At 46.9% G+C, this 19,957-nt stretch overlaps 1 protein-coding gene across 2 annotated transcripts in view; it reads left to right on the top strand.

The window, feature by feature from the left end:
* The window catches only part of LOC119963571 (ubiquitin-conjugating enzyme E2 D2-like), a 55,543-nt gene that overhangs the window by 14,137 nt on the left and 21,449 nt on the right, over window positions 1-19,957 (top strand). For both annotated transcript variants that reach the window (XM_038792895.1, XM_038792896.1), the window contains exons 4-5: window positions 77-154; window positions 2,728-2,833. In XM_038792895.1, coding sequence (XP_038648823.1) covers window positions 77-154; window positions 2,728-2,833 — 184 coding nt within the window. The remainder of the gene's footprint in view (window positions 1-76; window positions 155-2,727; window positions 2,834-19,957) is intronic.

The raw sequence follows: 19,957 nt of genomic DNA, 5'->3' as shown, positions 1-19,957 counted from the left end.
TATTTGTTCAAAGTTTGATACGCAAGAGCTTATTATTAAGGGATTGTAAAATTAATTTTTATTTCTCTCTCAACAGAATGACAGTCCATATCAGGGTGGAGTCTTTTTCTTGACAATTCATTTTCCTACAGACTACCCTTTCAAACCACCCAAGGCAAGTATAACTGCTGACATCCAGCATTATTTTGTTGCTTAAAATATGACTAGTCTGACAAAATTCAGTATTTAAAGCCAGGCATTGGAGTAAGGAGGGATAACAAGGAGGGCAAATGCAGTTGGGGACATCAAAGCTGATCCACATCTTAAATTTTCCAATGTAGATGCTTAGAAATGAATAATGTGTGTTTTCCGTAAAGTCCTGGTATACACTTATACCAGCTCCAGCCCACTGCACCACCCACTTCTGCTTGGCCCAGCACAGGACCTTCTCCTTCACACTATACCTACGGAAGCAGAGTCACTACCTGTGGCGGCTCACTCGCCTTTGGTACAGGCCTCCACGACCGATGAGCCCGATCCAGTTCATATCGGGAGGGATCCTCCCCCACCCCCAATAGTTTCGCCAGCATCGCAGCAAAATACTCAGTCGGTCTCGTCCCTTCAACTCCTTCGGGCAGCCCCACAATCCTCAAATTCTGTCGCCTGGATCTGTTTTCCAGGTCTTCCATTTTTCCTCGCAGATCCTTGTTAATCTCCATCACCTTCCACATCTCCTTCCCCATCGAGGTAAGTTGATCACCGTGCTGCAATAATGCCTCCTCCACTTCCTTCAGTGCCTTCCCTTGCGTCCGCAACTCCGCCACTGCACTCGCCACCGCCGTCATCACCGGGGAAATCGCCTCCTTCACCAGCATACTCAAAACCTTCCTCATCTCCTTCCTCATTGTCTCCATGTATTTTGTAAACTCCCTTTCGAATTCCGCCGCCATCACCCTAGTTATTTCTTCAGCCGTAAGCAATGCGGCCTCCCCTAGTGCTCCAGCCTCCATTTTCTTTACCGACCCCGCGGTGACCTTTCTACTCCCCAATGGACTTTCAGCTGTTTTCACAGCCGTTTTTTTACTGGTCCTCGACATATCCCTTCCCTGTGCTTTCTCCTGACCTTTACTGCCTTCGCTGCCCCGAGGACTGAACAAACTTTGTGCTTTCCAAGTTGTACCAAAGAATTTCACAGTCAATAATGTACTTCAGAAGAGCAGTCACTGTTTTAATATAGGAAAGCCTATTAACCAATTACCCACAAACAATGAGCTACTTGACTAATCTCTAGTCAGATCAGTTAAGGGGTAATGGTGATGGTTTGGAGAATCATATGATGTACAGTGTAGGGCAGCATGGTGGCGCAGTCGGTTAGCCCTGCTGCCTCACGGCGCCGAGGTCCCAGGTTCGATCCCGGCCCTGAGTCACTGTCCGTGTGGAGTTTGCACATTCTCCCCGTGTCTGAGTGGGTTTCGCCCCCCACAACCCAAAGATGTGCAGGGTAGGTGGATTGGCCACGCTAAATTGCCCCTTAATTGGAAAAAATGAATGCCCTTGGAAAGAGCACCGTACTTAAACCCACACCTTCACTCTACCCCAGTAACCCCACCAAACCTTTTTGGACACTAAAGGCAATTTAGCATGGCCAATCCACATAATCTGCACATCTTTGGACTGTGGGAGGAAACCGGAGCACCCGGAGGAAACCCACGCAGACACGGTGAGAAAGTGCAAACTCCGCACAGACAGTGACTTAAGCCGGGACTCGAACCAGGGACCCTGGAGCTTTGAAGCAACAATGCTAACCACTGTGCTACTGTAAAGCCTTTATGTGAATCTTCTAGTAGCCTGGGATCTGGAGTGGAGCTATGTTTGACTGTAAACTAACTTGCTCTTTAATGACTGTTATGGTGCATTTTGGATTTTGCATTACTTTGCATTTTACCTGAAAATAACAAATTTTAATATTATTTTGATTGTGCACCATATAGTGGAGTAGAGGCAAATAAAAAAATACAGTGGATGCTGAAAATCTGAACTATTAACAGAAAATGCCGGATAAACGCAGCAAGTCTGGCAGCACCTGTGGAGAGAGAAACAGAATTTATGTTTTGACTCACTGTGACCTTTCTAGAGAACGTCTGTTTGTGGCAGGAAAATTGGAAAGTGCTGACTGGAAACCCCTTGATCAGATCAGTGAATGAAGTAATATGCAGAGACTTGCACCTGGAATGAATTCAATTGCTGAAGATTCCAGTAATGTGGTCTGTTTGACTCCAAATAGCCTGGAACTTGAGAGATTTTTAGACTTGTATCCTGAGATTAAAAATGGTTTTGGTCCTAGTTCTACACCATTTGTTCAATGAGTTGGCTGAGACCTGGAGAACATCTGTAGTTTTAGCTGCAACATGTTTACTGTTCTTCCCTCTGTGCCAGGAATCAACCTTGGTTAATTGTCAGTTAATTGCAGGATTCCCTAGTTTAGTTCCTTTTTCAATACCTTAGATTATCTCCAATTTTAGAACTAACTTTCTTTAACACTATCAGTTGTGACATATTTGTGGGTTCTGGCACCTTAAACACTTATCTGGAGACAACCAAGATTTTTTTTTTTGTTTCTAGATGGTATTTGACGTTAGTTAATGAACCCTCTAAATTTTCACATTTACGTCAAAGTGTTTGTATTGATTGTCTGACTGTGTTTGTGTGATGTTGGTGCAAATTGACTAATGTTCTTTTTTGTTGCAGGTTGCGTTTACTACGAGAATTTATCATCCAAATATTAACAGTAATGGCAGCATCTGTCTTGATATTCTAAGATCACAGTGGTCCCCTGCATTAACTATTTCTAAAGGTACAGTGAAACCATTTTTTTTTTTGAAGGATGCAATCTATAGCGCACCACTGCAAGAGCAGATTGATTGCTAGATACCCTGCGGTGAGTAACTCACCTGACCCCCCAAAGTCTGTACACCATCTCCAAGGTTTTTGAAGGATGCAATCTATAGCACAGCACTTTCCGGGCTAAGCAAGTTGCTTCAATTAGTCCTGATGGTTGAAAGTATAAAGGTGATCCAGCAGCATTTGACCTGGTTATCACCTGCACTTTTTGAGCATTGCCTGCTAATTTCTAGTTGTGAAAACAAAGTAATGGTTAATGGAGGAAATGAGTTAAAATTCTGGAAAAAGTGGAGAGAGGAGAGAGCTAATATTGAGTCTGGAGGACTCTTCATAAGTGAAACAGGTATGGTTTCTGATTAATACAAAACTAACTGAGTATATTTTGTTGCGTAGTACAGTAGCAGTTGATGCATTACTGATTGTTCCTTTGTTTAAGCAGGGATAATCCAGGAAATTATAGGCTGGTGAGCCTTCTCTTGCTTCATCCCATAGGACTGAATGGCTTTAGTAAAGTTACCAATGTTCTCGAGCTGGTGCCAGTTTAATTTGGATTCATTTATTTTCTTGATTGAATTAGGTTGTAGCTTGTTGATGAGCAAGAAGCTGGATGAAAACTTTATAAATTGTGGTGAAATAGAGTAATTTTTAGCTGCTTTGCAAAAGTTTATTTAGATTTATTGTCATGTGTACGGTATAGTGAAAAGTGTTGATCTGTGAACAGTCCAGGCAGTTTGCTCCATACATGAAAACATAGAACATGCTATAAATGCACAATGTAAATGCATAAACATAGACGTCGGGTGAAGCAGACGGAAGATAGTGCTATTATATTGTGCAACTTTCATACTGTTGGGGGGACTTTAACTTTCCAAATATTGACTGGAAAGGCTATAGTTCGAGTACTTTAGATGGGTCCGTTTTTGTCCAATGTGTGCAGGAGGGTTTCTTGATGCAGTATGTAGATAGGCCAACGAGAGGCGAGGCCGTGTTGGGTTTGGTACTGGGTAATGAACCAGGACAGGTGTTAGATTTTGAGGTAGGTGAGCACTTTGGTGATAGTGACCACAATTCGATTATGTTTACTTTAGCGATGGAAAGGGATAGGTATATACCACAAGGCAAGAGTTATAGCTGGGGGAAAGGCAATTATGATGCGATGAGGCAAGACTTAGGATGCATCGGCTGGAGAGGAAAACTGCAGGGGATGGGCACAATGGAAATGTGGAGCATGTTCAAGGAACAGCTACTGTGTGTCCTTGATAAGTATGTACCTGTTAGGTAGGGAGGAAGTGGTCGAGCGAGGGAACCATGGGTTACTGAAGCAGTTGAAACACGTGTCAAGAGGAAGAAGGAGGCTTATGTAAAGATGAGACGTGATGGTTCAGTTAGGGCGCTTGAGAGTTACAAGTTAGCTAGGAAGGCTCCAAAGAGAGAGCTAAGAAGATCCAGGCAAGGACATGAGAAGACTTTGGCAGGTAGGATCAAGGATAACCCGAAAGCTTTCTATAGATATGTCAGGAATAAAAGAATGACTTACGGTAAGAGTAGGGCCAGTCAAGGACAGTAGTGGGAAGTTGTGCGTGGAGTCCGAGGAGATAGGTGAGGTGCTAAATGAGTATTTGTTGTCTGTATTCACACAGGAAAAAGACAGTGTTGTCGAGGAGAATACTGAGATACAGGCTACTAGACGAGAAGGGCTTGAGGTTCATAAGGAGGAGGTGTTACCGATTCTGGAAAGTGTGAAGATAGATAAGTCCCCTGGGCCGGATGAGATTTATCCTCTGATTCTCTGGGAAGCTAGGGAGGAGATTGCTGAGCCTTTGGCTTTGATCTTTAAGACATCTTTGTCTACAGGAATAGTGCCAGAAGACTGGAGGATAGCAAATGTTGGCCCCTTGTTCTAGAAGGGGAATAGAGATAACCCCGGTAACTATAGACGAGTGAGCCTTACTTCTGTTGTGGGGAAAAGTCTTGGAAAGGTTTATAAGAGATGGGATGTATAATCATCTGGAAAGGAATAATTTGATTAGAGATAGTCAACATGGTTTTGTGAAGGGTAGGTCGTGCCTCACAAACCTCATTGAGTTCTTCAAGAAGGTGACCAAACAGGTGGATGAGGGTAAAGCAGTTGATGTGGTGTATATGGATTTCAGTAAAGCGTTTGATAAGGTTCCCCACGGTAGGCTATTGCAGAAAATACAGAGGCATGGGATTTAGGGTGATATGGCAGTTTGGATCAGAAATTGGCTAGCTGATAGAAGACAGAGTGGTGGTTGATGGGAAATGCTCTGACTGGTGTCCAGTTTGTTGCACGTTTTACTATGGGCGTAAAACGCGTTTATTGGAGTGTATTAACACGCCTCCGAGTTCGACGTGTGCTTAACACTGCTAGGCTCTGTTCTATGTAATTATTTAAGCTCTGGAGTCGCCAGCTGCCGTATAGGCAACGTCACAAGTATTCCAAGGTCAAATTCAAAGTAATAAAGACGATACACCGATTAGTCAAGTTCAAACGATCAATATTTATTATACAGTTAATAATAAATACTCATGCACACACACACTAAGAGACTAAGCTACAACTAAACATAAGCAAACAGAATACTTATCTAACAGGAACAGGCAAGGTCAGAGAACGAGGCCTTCGTCCTGGTCTTGTCTGCAGCCTTCAGCAAGCGTTCTGGCACTTGGGAGTCTAGCGGGCTTGGATCGCGTAGCGAGCGTTGAACTTACGGTTTCGGCGGCTGGTGCTCAACGGCTGGAGTCAGGATACCAGGTGTCAGTCGAGGCCGGAGCACAGGTTTAACAGACCGGACAACACGAGGTCCCTATCTTTTATAGGGGTTCCGTTGTCCTTCCCTCTTCTCGGGCGGGCTCTACCTATTGGATCAATTTCTTATCGATACTGGATTAATTCCCCAATGCGAGGGGGTCTCCGTGATGGAGGGGGCGTTTCTTATGTCCTTTTGTTCGGAGGTTTCTGGTGCCTCGATGTCTGGGTCTTGATTGGAATGTGTCCATTCAGAACCAAATGTATCTATTGTGTGGGTGTTCAAGTCTGATGGCCTCATTAGCATGCAAAGCGTTTTGCCATTTGCACCTAGCTAAGGTCTCTGCACCTGAGCCCAAACTGGTTTCTGCTGCTGCAGAATGCAAACTGCTCTTTGCAGACTGCTGTTCTGGCTGAACTGTCTGTTTCTCAGCAGCCTTCCATTTTAGTTTGGCTCAGTGTCCATTTTGCGTGGCCAGCATGGCTACATTCCCTCCTTGTGATCCTCACAATCATACTATTGTGAAGGATCACCTATGTACTTTGCCTCCTTGTGTTCTGACCTCTTGCCAGTTCCTGTTCTACTCTGTTCTAAACTATGGGAAGAAGAGAAAAAAAATTTAACTAACATTTCTACTTGGCCCTATGTCAAAGGGACATGCATTACTACAATTGGGAACCTCTACCTATCACTATTAACCTTAACTTAACTTAAACATTTAATCACTCTAAACCTTAACCATTCACACCACAACATCACACTTCCCAACTCGGCAGTCGAGTATGGAACAATATAATACATGGCTGAATTTTATTTACAGAGTGTTGTAATCAGTGAGGGGTTGAGGGGTTTGGTGGAATCCGAAGATGGGGGATTGCACTCTATAGATGGGTGAGGTGCTGGAACGAGAGGCTCTCCTCTTCCATTTCCTCAACCTGAGGGTCTGCACTAGGATGGTGAGGATCGCAATCACCAACAGTGATTCGATTATGTAGGACATGGAGTACCACGTCATGAATTTAGTACACCAGGTCTGAACCTCGCTGATCAGAGCTGAGCACTGGGGGTTTGCTGTACTAACATTTACGGTGGGGGTTGTGGGGGAAACGTGTCTTGTTTCCACACATATACATATGACATTAAATAGTAATAAGTGGGCTTCCATCATTTTGCTGTTCTTCTTCTTTCTCTTCCTTCTTCCTCCGGTATTGACAATCCTGGCTTCGACCTCTGTCTCGTCCTTTGAAACCTTTGGGATCAAGCACAGTATCTGTCAATACACAGTTTAAGACCTTTACTTGTTAGTGCATCTGTCTTTCAAATCCCAATTGACCCTTTAAAATGACTGGCTAAGTCACACCCTGTGACTCCCCTCATTTTTTTTTTTCAAAAAGCGAATTTAAAGACCAGCATACACCTAACAATCCTTCCTTCTGCGAGCCGTCTCGCAGGCTTTGCTGATTTACCATCCGAATGTTTCCGGATGTAAATAGCATGTGGGATGGCGGCCGAAGGGCTACCTAACCTAAAATGAAAACAAATTTGGAAAGAAACATCCGAATGAGTTGCGTATGGGCCGCTACGGGTACGAGTTGGATGGGATCCCCGGGTAGGGCGTGCTGTGCCATACCCGAGCTTGGCTGACCAAGGGTTGGTTCTCAGACAGGGCGGGTCCTCAGTGCCGTTTGTCCACTGCCTGAGTAACCTGGAAAAACGGGTACGAATGTGTTTACCATGACTTGCAGCCTCTATTTCGCCGAATAGAGGGGCACCTAAAAAAACCAAGGGAGCCAAGATGCTCCGTTCTGAAAACAGGGAACAAGTCGTGAACCGTGTCGGTTCACCAGAGGATACAACTGAAGTTCTCAGAAATATCTGCGGACAAGCTATTTGGCGTGTGGCCTTACAACTTTGGAAAAGATCTCCAATCAAACCGAAGTTCTCAGAAGTATCTGCGGACAAACTAACGTGCATGTGAGGTGGTCACAATCTTTTCAGCTGAAAAGAAGATGTCCATCCTCCAACGGAAACATTGTACAATCCTGAGACAAACAAACATAAAACGAAGACAAACATACGTGCAGGTTCCATCAGAAAGGACATCGTTTCCCTCAAACGATTCCTATCTTACATCATCTGGACACCTCACTTTGATTCTACCTCTGTGAACAGGGTCACAAAGGGGTTGCCGTGTCGGGAGTCAGACACCGTGTCGTCCTGCTCTCCCGGATCCCACACCCTTGTGTGGATCAGGCATGCTATTTTGGCATTGTGTGACCGGGGGTCACTCTCATCATTGCGGACAAGTCTGTAGGAATTGTCCCTGTGCCATTGTGTGGCGTCGAGTGTGTTGTCGGGGTAGTCGGGGTCGGGTGGTGGTTCTGGGTTTTTAAGGTAAGTGACTTCCATGGGGTCACTGGAGTCGGGGTCGTAGGTGGTGCAGTGTGGGCTGTATGGCTGTGTGGTGTCGCTGTCTTCAGAGTCAGTGTCTGTCCTACTGTCTCTGCTGTGGCAGCTTGTGGGCGTGTCGGGGCGTGGTCTGTAGTGGTCTGTGGGCGGAGTCGTGGGCGAGTCCGTTGATGAACTGGTCTGTGAGGGGGATGGTGGAAAAGTGTCTCTGGTGGGCGGGGTGAAGTGTTCTGCTGCGTCTAGCAGGACATGGTGAGCATGGTTGGCCTGTGTTCCATATGCCTTTAACTGGTTTATATGGAACCACGCGGTCTTCCCATTAGGATACTTTATCCTGTAAACGGAGGGGCTAATTTTGTCCGAAATTGAGTAGGGGCCGGAATATTTTGGAGCCAAAAAACTGCTGGGGTTATAAACAGATAACATTACCTGTTGCCCAACCTGGAATTCTGTGGTGTGTACGGTCTTGTTGAAACAGGCAGTCCGTTGCTGTCGGCGTTTCCCTAGCTGGACTGCGGCTGCGAGCTGTGCAGACCTCACAGTCTCAACTAGTTCTTTAACTGCCTTTTCATGTGTGAGGGCCGTCACTTCGGGGCTTGTCATGTCCAGTCCTAAAAGGAATTCTGTACCTTTCATAGGGCGTCCGGTCATGAGTGTGTGTGGTGTGTATCCTGTCGATGTGGAGACAGTGTTCCTTATGAACATAAGTGCAAAGGGGAGCACTGAATCCCATGTGGAATTGTTCTCTTGAACCATTTTCCTAAGGGTAGTTTTTAGGGTCCGATTCATGCGCTCCACAATCCCGCTGGACTGTGGATGATACGCAATGTGGAAGTTATGTTTGATTCCGAATATTGTCAGGACGTTCCTCATGACCCGTCCTGTAAAGTGAGATCCCTGGTCCGAATCGATACTTCGGGGTAAACCCCATCTCGTGAAGATGTGGTGGGTCAGGATCTTTGCAGCTGTCTTAGCTGTGTTTGTTCGTGAGGGAAATGCCTCTACCCACTTGGTAAAGGTATCTATCACCACCAGAACGTATTTATAGCCATTCCTACAAGGGGGCAATGGACCTATAAAGTCGATCTGGAGGTTTGTCCAAGGGCCGTTAACTGGGCGAGTATGCCGAAGTTGTGCTTTCCTAGAATACCTCTCCGGGTTATTCTGAGCACAAATCAGGCAATTCTCTATGTAGTGCGTTACATCATTCCTGAGTTTAGGCCACCAACAGAGTTGCCTGAGGTGCCTCGTCGTTGCATCAATTCCCTGATGCCCGTGTCCGTCATGGAACAAGGCAATCATCTGATTCCTGTCTTGCTGTGGGACCACATAAAGTCGGTCCTTAATGATCACACCCTCATGTGTGGTCAGTGCGTGTTTAAAGTGCTCGTAAGCAGGCACAAAGTTTCCCTTGAAAACCTCCCTGAGGTCTCCGTCCTGTTTTTGTGCTGCCACGAGATCTTTAATATCAGTCTGTGAGACTTGGAGTGCGCTCACAGGGGCGCTAGCTGGTGCGCTAGCTGGGGGGGTCCATAAGTGTCCTCTCCTGGAACCTGCCTTAGCCAACGCGTCGGCTTTTACATTCCCAGGTGGTGATGACCTATGGTGGCTGCGAACTTTTATAATGCCGAAGGTCCTGTCCTTCGCTTTCGCTAAAATATGCTGGAGTAGAGGGGCTGATGGAAGGGGTTTTCCGTCTGCGGAGACAAAACCTCGTGTCCTCCACAGGGGCAGAAAATCGGTTAAACTGTTACAGACATATAAGCTGTCTGAATATATGTCTGCTGGGCTGGGGAAAGAATCGGGGTGGTCCACTATGTACGCTATGGCTGCTAGCTCTGCTGCCTGCGCGCCTAAGTGACCTGGTAACTTAAGAGCGATTTCTTCGAGAGCGCGCCCCTGCGCGTCCTCTACATAGATGCCGCATCCTGTGATACGCTCACCATTTAAAACTGTGGAGGAACCGTCTACATAAATCCTCAAGGGTCCACACGTGTCTGTGGGCTGGGGGTTTTGTTTCGGGTTCCCTATCTTCCTGGGGGGTGTTTTTGCTAAAAAGGGTCCTGTGTTATGCAGGGGAGCTACAATTTCACAGTCATGGGGCTGTCCGGGGTATTGGAGGTTGTCTGCTAAGTATGTGTGGGTGCGTGTCCGTTTCACTGTAATGTCCCGTCCTTGTAAAAGTAGGGTCCACCTAGCTGCCCTAATCTGGCTAACTGAACCGTCCTTCAGTCGACCGTCTAGTAGTAGCTGTGTGGGTGTGTGTTCGGTTAGAATGGTGATGGGGTTGAGTCCGGTGATGTATGAGAAATACTGCACAGCCCAGAAGACAGCAAGGAGGTGCCTCTCACAGGCCGAAAATCCTTGTTCTACTGGGTCTAACAGTCGGGAGGCATAAGCCACTGGTCTTAGCTGCTCGTGCCGTTCTTGAAGCAACACGGCCGAGAGGGTTAGATCGGTGCTCGCTACCTCTATTGCGTACGGTGAAAGTTGGTCGGGGACTAGCAGCGCGGGTGCTGCACTAAGGGCTCGTTTCAACTCTTCCACAGCGCCTGTATGCTGCGGAAGCCATTCCCAGGGGGCTCCTTTCTTAAGGAGGTCTGAAAGTGGGGCGGCTTTTGTCGCGAATCCGTCGATGTGGTTCCGACAATAGCCAACCAGTCCTAAAAACGACCGGAGGGCTGATACATTCTGGGGAAGGGGCAATTTGACGATCGAATCAATTCTTTTGAATTCGATCTCGCGTTTGCCGTGCGTGATGACTGATCCCAAATACATCACTTTACTTTCCAATATTTGGGCCTTTTTCGGGTTAACTTTACAGCCAATTTCAGTTAAGAGTTCTAGGAGTTCGGCCAGAAGCGAAATGTGCTCTGCCTTTGTGTCCGTCTGCAGTAGTAGGTCGTCTACATACTGTACCAGACAATCGGGTCGGGAAAATTTTCCTAATCCACTTGCCAGCTGTCGGTGGAAAATGGAGGGGGAATTGTGGAATCCTTGTGGGAGGCATGTCCACGTGTACTGCTGAGTTTTGAAAGTGAATGCGAATTTGTATTGGCACGCTTTTGCCAATGGTATTGACCAGAATCCATTACTGATGTCCAATACCGTGAAGTACTTGGCGTTGAGACCCTGCTTGAGCATGGTCTCGGGACTAGTAGCTACCGTTGGGGCTACTGCGGGGGTTACTTTGTTGAGTTCCCGATAATCGATGGTCAGACGCCATGATCCATCGGGCTTCCTCACTGGCCAAATAGGGGCATTGTTGGTGGAGGCTACCGTTCTTAGTACACCTTGGTCCAACAAGCTGCCTATAACCTTTTCTATTTCCACCTCTGCCTCGAGGGGAAATCTATACTGCTTTTGCGGTCGGGGGTCCTGTCCGGTAACATGAACTTGTCCAGTCATTCTGCCACAGTCATGACGGTGACTTGCAAATGCTGTCCTGTGTTTGTTTAGTAGGGCCTTAATTTGTCGGTCGGTGTGGAGTGTAGTCAGGTCGAATGAGTACTCTCCCACTGCGCTAATCCGATTAGCGTAGTCTCCTACTGTGAGGGTGGCTGGGGCTCTGTCTGATCTCGCCATTCGCCAGACACACTGGTTCACTGGGTCGAACGACAAGCTGTGGGCGTTCATAAAATCTATCCCCAGGATGTGCTCTGCTGTCCGGGGAAGATTTACTAAAACTACGGGGTGTCTTGTGGAAATGTTCCCTAGCTGGATCGCTACGGGTGCTGTGATATGTCCCTGCTGCGAGTGTCCGGTGAACCCGCTAAGTGTGATGGTGGAGGTGGTCGGCCACGTGTCTGCGTGTGCCGTGGTTGTGGAGTTAATGGTGGTGCGGGATCCTCCTGTGTCCCACAGTAACTCTATGGGCTTCCCTTTGACTTTTGCCGTGACTACGGGCCTCCCTGATGAGTCCCATAGTGTGTCACAGACCCAAGTGGGGGAGCCCGAACACCGTCAGTTCGTCTCGTCCACATTGGTGGGTCCTGACTGTACTGCTACATTGTGGATTGGTTTTGCTTTGTTGCGGTTCAGAGTGCCTGTCTGCTGGCCTCTCTGAGATCGCTGGGGTGCATTACACTCTTTTGCCCAATGCCCTAACTGTCCACAGTTATAGCATTCCTGGCCTTTCTGTTGAGGGCTGCTCTTGCCTTCATTTACCCATGCGGGCTTCTGGTGCTCTCTGACTGCTTGGATGTCTGCAGCAGCCTGAGCCTCTTCTGGGGATCTAACCTTTGCTTTTGCCTGAAGCGATTGCTCCCAAGCGCGGGACAATCTTTTGAGGACCCATTTTTCGTTATGGGCCTCTTCTGAGGGGTCGTAATTATTGCAAGCGCTCTGTCCTGCTTCTGTTGCGTGTGAGATAATTGTGCGCGTCCACTTAACCATGTTTTCGCGGGTTAAATGCGCTCTATCTAGCTGTCCGAAAACTGCGCTGAAATGAATCCACAGCCTTCCGGCGAATGCTGTGGGGTGTTCAGATCTCTTCTGCCTGCACTTATTCAAGCCTTCTACGGGGTCACCTCTATTGTACCCGATGGCATCTAAAATAGCAGTGTGCATCTCCTCTAGGCTGCCTCCTGCCACGTTTTGTGGGTCGGGGAGGGCTGCCACTACACTCTGGTCTAAGCTCAGCACGGTGAGCTTAACCTGCTCTCTCTCATCCAGGCCGTACATGGTAGCCTGCTGTTTTACTTTCGCAAAGAACTGGTGGGGGTCTGCGGTGGGGAGGAACGGAGTGATCTTTTCACAAGCGTCCCTTAGCTGGGTTACTGTTAAAGGGGTGGTGTAAGTTATGTCTGGGGCGCCTTCTGATTCGGCTTTCCTCTGTGTGGTTACGGGATTCATGGGTGCGGTTATGATCTGAGCTGTGGGGGGTTGGGGTGCCTGTCGTTTCTGCTGAGCTGCGGGCGCACATGTTCCCTGAACATAACGCTGCGCTGTCTCGCTTAATTCCTGCCAATCTGGGGCGTTTTCCCCATCTAACTGAGCTCCAAAGGTGCTTTGGAAGCCATTCTGCACCGAAAGCAGAGATTGCAGTTCCGCAATCTGTTTTCTGCATTTCGCGTGGTCAACTGTGCTTTGTCTTTGTTCGGTTGTTGCAGCGTGGAGTGCTCTCAAAGCTGCTTTGAGATCGGAACATTGCCTCTGCAATGCCTCCACCTGCTTTTCCGATTCCTGTCTTATCAGAACGGCACGTTGCACGTCCTGATAGGCTTTCTCATACTGGGTCTGGGAACTGTTCAGATGAGCTAGACAAGACTGGTGAGCCCTCTTGGCATCATCCACCTCTCTACCCTTCTCTGCCAACTTCCCTTTTAGATCCAGGTTTTCTTTCTCGATGTCCCTGACATCGACCTTACTCATTCGGTTCCTTTCCTCTAAATCTGCCCGGAGCGTCCTGATGACCTCCTCTGCGCCTCGCAACTGTGCCAAGCAGGACACAATCGCCATCGGCTTGCGTGCTTTACTTAAACTCTTTTTGTGTATCTGAGAGAGGTTCTCCCACCAAGTATGACCTATACTTCCGGGACCTGTCTCCTCATTTGCACAAAACTCTTTCCAAAGGGGCCATCCCTTTCCCTGCAGATATTTGCGGAGTTCCAGCTCCCACGTGGGACACTGGCCTACTCTGCTACTGCTGCTGGTCGCTGCGACCACAAACCTTTCTGGGTCCATCAGACGTTCCATTGCCTGCATGGCCATTTCCTCTGACTCTCTTTTTATAATTTGGAACAGGGGGTTGCTGGGGTGGTGTTTTGAGAAAAGGGTACGGCTTACGCTATTTTCCGATCACAAAACTACCGAAAGTTTGTCGCAACAAAAAGCTTTCAGTTTTACCTTACAGCCCTGTTAGTACGCATGCACTAAAACACACTTCCGAATTTCGCTTATTATTTTGAACACCTTGAATACTTGTGATCTCTTTCTTTCTCTGCAATTTGGAGTTCTAATTCAAATTTCAGGGTCCTGGACACTGTGGTGTTTCCACTTACAACAGGGTCCCGGCGGATGTCGCCACTAAATGTTGCACGTTTTACTATGGGCGTAAAACGCGTTTATTGGAGTGTATTAACACGCCTCCGAGTTCGACGTGTGCTTAACACTGCTAGGCTCTGTTCTATGTAATTATTTAAGCTCTGGAGTCGCCAGCTGCCGTATAGGCAACGTCACAAGTATTCCAAGGTCAAATTCAAAGTAATAAAGACGATACACCGATTAGTCAAGTTCAAACGATCAATATTTATTATACAGTTAATAATAAATACTCATGCACACACACACTAAGAGACTAAGCTACAACTAAACATAAGCAAACAGAATACTTATCTAACAGGAACAGGCAAGGTCAGAGAACGAGGCCTTCGTCCTGGTCTTGTCTGCAGCCTTCAGCAAGCGTTCTGGCACTTGGGAGTCTAGCGGGCTTGGATCGCGTAGCGAGCGTTGAACTTACGGTTTCGGCGGCTGGTGCTCAACGGCTGGAGTCAGGATACCAGGTGTCAGTCGAGGCCGGAGCACAGGTTTAACAGACCGGACAACACGAGGTCCCTATCTTTTATAGGGGTTCCGTTGTCCTTCCCTCTTCTCGGGCGGGCTCTACCTATTGGATCAATTTCTTATCGATACTGGATTAATTCCCCAATGCGAGGGGGTCTCCGTGATGGAGGGGGCGTTTCTTATGTCCTTTTGTTCGGAGGTTTCTGGTGCCTCGATGTCTGGGTCTTGATTGGAATGTGTCCATTCAGAACCAAATGTATCTATTGTGTGGGTGTTCAAGTCTGATGGCCTCATTAGCATGCAAAGCGTTTTGCCATTTGCACCTAGCTAAGGTCTCTGCACCTGAGCCCAAACTGGTTTCTGCTGCTGCAGAATGCAAACTGCTCTTTGCAGACTGCTGTTCTGGCTGAACTGTCTGTTTCTCAGCAGCCTTCCATTTTAGTTTGGCTCAGTGTCCATTTTGCGTGGCCAGCATGGCTACAAGTTACTAGTGGTGTACCACAAGGATCTGTTTTGGGGCCGCTGCTGTTTGTCATTTTTATAAATGACCTGGAGGAGGGCGTAGAAGGATGGGTGAGTAAATTTGCAGATGGCACAAAAGTCGGTGGAGTTGTGGACAGTGCAGAAGGATGTTACAAGTTACAGAGGGACATAGATAAGCTGCAGAGCTGGGCTGACAGGTGGCAAATGGAGTTTAATGCAGAAAAGTATGAGGTGATTCATTTTTGAAGGAGTAACAGGAAGACAGAGTACTGGGCTAATGTTAAGATTCTTGGCAGTGTGGATGAGCAGAAAGATCTCGGTGTCCATGTCCATAGATCCCTGAAAGTTTCCACCCAGGTTGAGAGGGTTGTTAAGAAGGTGTACTGGTTGGGGGGGGGGGAGGGTGTTTTTGCGGCGGTGGGTTTGTTATGTTATTTTCTTCTTTCTTGTATTGCTATTTGTTATTATTTATTTTGGGGGGGAGGAAGAGTTGTTTTCTTGTTTTGGTGTGGAACATGCCTTGTTTGTTTTAAATTGTGGGGAGAAAATTTGTTACTGTTATTAAAAAACTTGAATAAAAATTAATTTAAAAAAAAAAGAAGGCGTACGGTGTGTTAGCTTTTATTGGTAGAGGAATTGAGTTTCGGAGCCATGAGGTCATGTTGCAGTTGTACAAAACTCTGGTGCGGCCGCATTTGGAGTATTGCGTGCAGTTCTGGTCGCCGCATTATAGGAAGGATGTGGAAGCATTGGAAAGGGTACAGAGGAGATTTACAAGGATGTTGCCTGGTATGGAGGGAAGATCTTGTGAGGAAAGGCTGAAGGACTTGAGGTTGTTTTTGTTAGAGAGAAGAAGGTTAAGAGGTGACTTAATTGAGGCATACAAGATGATCAGAGGATTAGATAGGGTGGACATTGAGAGCCTTTTTCCTCGGATGGTGATGTCTAGCACGAGGGGGCATAGCTTTAAATTGAGGGGAGATAGATATAGGACAGATGTCAGAGGTAGGGTCTTTACTCAGAGAGTAGTAAGGGCGGGGAATGCCCTGCCTGTAACAGTAGTGGACTCGTCAACACTAAACCCATTCATATGGTCATTGGATAGGCATATGGATGATAAGGGAATAGTGTAGAGGGATTTTAGAGGGGTTTCACAAGATGGCGCAACATCGAGTGCCGAAGGGCCTGTACTGCGCTGTAATGTTCTATGTACTATCGCTAAACTAAGCCAAATAAAAGGAACAGTAACTTGTTGAAAACCAAACCCAGAAAAGGGCAGGAAATTGTTGCTATTCAATTTTAAATCTTCACAATCGGCAACCAATTTATGGGATCAAATTATTGGCTTCCTTTGTAATAATCTGAAGTCTGATTTCTTCAGATTATTCCAGAATATTTACACAAACTGGAAGTAGTGTTGGAGGTTTTTGTAAAGAAGCTAAACAGTTTTGTACATGCCCTTTATCAAGTTTTTTAGTTCTAATTGTGTTTTTTTGTGCTGTTGCACACTTCTGTCTCACAGTGCAGCACGGTAGCACAGTGGTTACCACTGTTGCTTCACAGCGCCAGGGATCTGGTTCCCGGCTTGGGTCTGTGCGGAGTCTGCACGTTCTCCCCGTGTCTGTATGGGTTTCCTCGCACAAAGATATTGCCCTTGGTGTCCAAAAAAAAAGTTAGTTGGGGTTATGGGGATAGAGTGGAGGTGTGCCTTAAGTGGGTACTCTTTCCAAGGGCCGGTGCAGACTCGAGGGCCGAATGGCCTCCTGCACTGTAAATTCTATGATCTATAACACATTGTTTGCATCTAATCATAGTCAAATTTATTATAACCTAGGCAAATTTAGTATGCACATTCGCTCTCCCTCAGCTGACTGATTGGCAGCCTTGACATCCACAGCAACTGCAACCACCACAGATAAGAAAATTTAAACAAACACAAAAATAATTGAACAACTCCCATGTGAGGGGTAAATATAAGGAAGTTTAAATAATACTAATCTTTATTAGTGTCACAAGTAGGCTTACATTAACACTGCAATGAAGTTACTGTGAAAATCCCCTATTCGGGGGCAGTGCGGTGGCGCAGTGGTTAGCACTGCTGTCTAAGGCGCCGAGGTCCCAGGTTCGATCCCGTCTCTGGGCCACTGTCCGTGTGGAGTTTGCACATTCTCCCCCTGTCTGCGTGGGTTTCGCCCCCACAACCCAAAAGGATGTGGAGGGTTGGTGGATTGACACGTTAAATTGCCCCTTTTTAAAAAAATATAATAATTTAGAGTACCCAATTTTTTTTCCTTTTTACCCAAATATGGAAGCATCACATTTTTTAATGATTCTAAAAAATTGGATATTTGGTTCCTCTGGTTCCTGTCAGTTTGATATGGCACAATTTTTAAAAAATAAAATTTAGAGTACCCAATTCATTTTTTCCAATTAAGGGGCAATTTAGCGTGACCAATCCACCTACCCTGCACATCTTTGGCTTGTGGGAGCAAATCCCTCGCAGACACGGGGAGAATGTGCAAATTCACACGGACGGTGACCCAGATATGGGATCGAAGCTGGGTCCTCGGCGCTCTGAGGCAGTAATGCTAACCACTGTGCCACCTTGCTGCCCTATATGTCACAATTATTAATGGGTTTTTTGATTATCTAAAGCCAGGGCTCGGATCTACAGCTTGACCTGTAGCATGAATCTGCAGTAGTTATACCTTACTACAAAAGAACAAGCATGCAAATATTACAGCACTTATCCCTGTATTTAAATATCCCAAAGCTGCCAAATATTGCCCCCCCCCCTTCCAACTGCATTGCCCTCCGTACCTGTGGGACAGGTGGATTCTCAACCCTCCTTGTGACTTGCATCTACTTTCCTTTCTGTTCCCTTTCACGAGGTTCACCTACATCTGTATTTCCCCAATTATTTTCTTTCCCTCCTCTCCGGTCATGATGCCCCTGCAAATTGAGTCACTCAGCATGAGGCTGGAGGTGGTGACTGACCCCTCACAGCATCGCAAAAGAGATGGAAATCTGCACCAACCATATCCCATCCCTGAGTAAGCAAATACATTTTGGGGGGGCTGGGGTGGGAGCACAATTTTTATTTCCATCCAGTCATAACATAAGAAATACGAACAGGAAAAATCCACTCAGCCCCTCGAACCTGCTCCGTTGTTCAAAAAGGTCAGGAGTGATCTGATTGTGACCGCAGCTCCATTTTGTTTGTCTGCTCACCAACTCCCCATAACCGTTAAAAATGATCTAACTCAGCCCTGATCATATTCAATGAATCAACCTCGACTGCTCGCTGGAGAAGAGAATTCTTAGAAATTCCACCTGTGTCATAAATGGGAGACCAATAGATTAGTCAAGCAACAGCTTTGATGTAGTCATACTCATGGAATCACAGATACCACCATCCCATCAGAGGTGGCGGTGACACTGGTAGAGTTGACTGGTTTGGGTGTGCTGTAGTCCTTTCCGGTGCCTTGCTCGATGCCAGGTGGCCTCTCTGGTTTCATTGCTTTTTTTCGACTTCATGACATTTTGATTGAACTGAGCAGTTTGCGAAGCCATTTCGGAGGGTGTTTGAGTCATCTACAATGCTATGGGTATGGAGTCACGTGTAGGCCAGACCAGGTAAAGACGGCAGATTTCCTCCCCTAAAGGACATCAGTGAACCAGCTGGGTTTTTACAACCATAGACAATTGTTCCTTCGTTACTATTACTGAGACTAGCTCTTTAATTTCAAATTTACCAATTTAATTTAAATTCCACCATTGCTGTGGTGGGATTTGAACTCGGGTCCCCAGAGTATTAGCCTGGACTTCTGGATTACTAGTCCTCTGACATCACTATGCCACCCTCTCCCCTCAATTGGCAGTGCATCACGACTCCTTGCTCACTGTAATTTGCATGCAAGTGTTTGAATGGGCAAGGAAGTCTCCTGGTTTCCATCTACCGTCTTCCACGGCTAATGAATTGGTAATCCTCCCATGTTGAACACCACTTGGAGGGAGCATTGAGGGTATCAAGGGCACAGAATGTACTCTGGGTGGGAACTTGAATGTACATCACCAGGAGTAGCTTGGTTACAATATCACTGACCGAGTTCGCCAAGTCCTGAAGGGCTGCTGCACTGGGGCTGTGGCCTGTGGTGAGGAAACCAACAATAGGAAAAAACCTACATCTACCAGGGGCAGCAGGGTAGCATGGTGGTTAGCATAAATGCTTCACAGCTCCAGGGTCCCAGGTTCGATTCCCGGCTGGGTCACTGTCTGTGTGGAGTCTGCACGTCCTCCCCCTGTGTGCGAGGGTTTCCTCCGGGTGCTCCGGTTTCCTCCCACAGTCCAAAGATGTGCGGGTTAGGTGGATTGGCCATGCTAAATTGCCCGTAGTGTTCTAATAAAAGTAAGGTTAAGGGGGGGTTGTTGGGTTACGGGTATAGGGTGGATACGTGGGTTTGAGTAGGGTGATCATGGCTCGGCACAACATTGAGGGCCGAAGGGCCTGTTCTGTGCTGTACTGTTCTATGTTCTATGTTCTACCTGTTGTGGACACATTCATCCACAACAGTATTGGTAGGAGTGACCACCACGCAATACATGTGGAGACAAAGTCCTGTCTTCACATTGAAGATGCCCTCCGTTTTGTTGTATGTCACTACCACCATGCTAAATGGGATAGATTTTGAACAGATCTAGCAATTGGGCATCCCCGAGGCACTGTGGGCCGTCAGCAGCAGAGTTGTATGCGACCACAATCCGTAGCCTCATGGCCCATCATACCCCCCCCCCGCACCACCATTACCATCAAGGGGCAGCACGGTGGCACAGTGGTTAGCATTGCTGCCTATGGCGCTGAGGACCCGGGTTCGAATCCCGACCCTGGATCACTGTCCATGTGGAATTTG

This window comes from Scyliorhinus canicula, chromosome 3 (genome assembly GCF_902713615.1).
Source record: "Scyliorhinus canicula chromosome 3, sScyCan1.1, whole genome shotgun sequence".
Lineage (NCBI taxonomy): Eukaryota > Metazoa > Chordata > Chondrichthyes > Carcharhiniformes > Scyliorhinidae > Scyliorhinus > Scyliorhinus canicula.
Note: the sequence above shows the minus strand (reverse complement) of the source record. Positions and strands in the feature narration are given on the sequence as shown.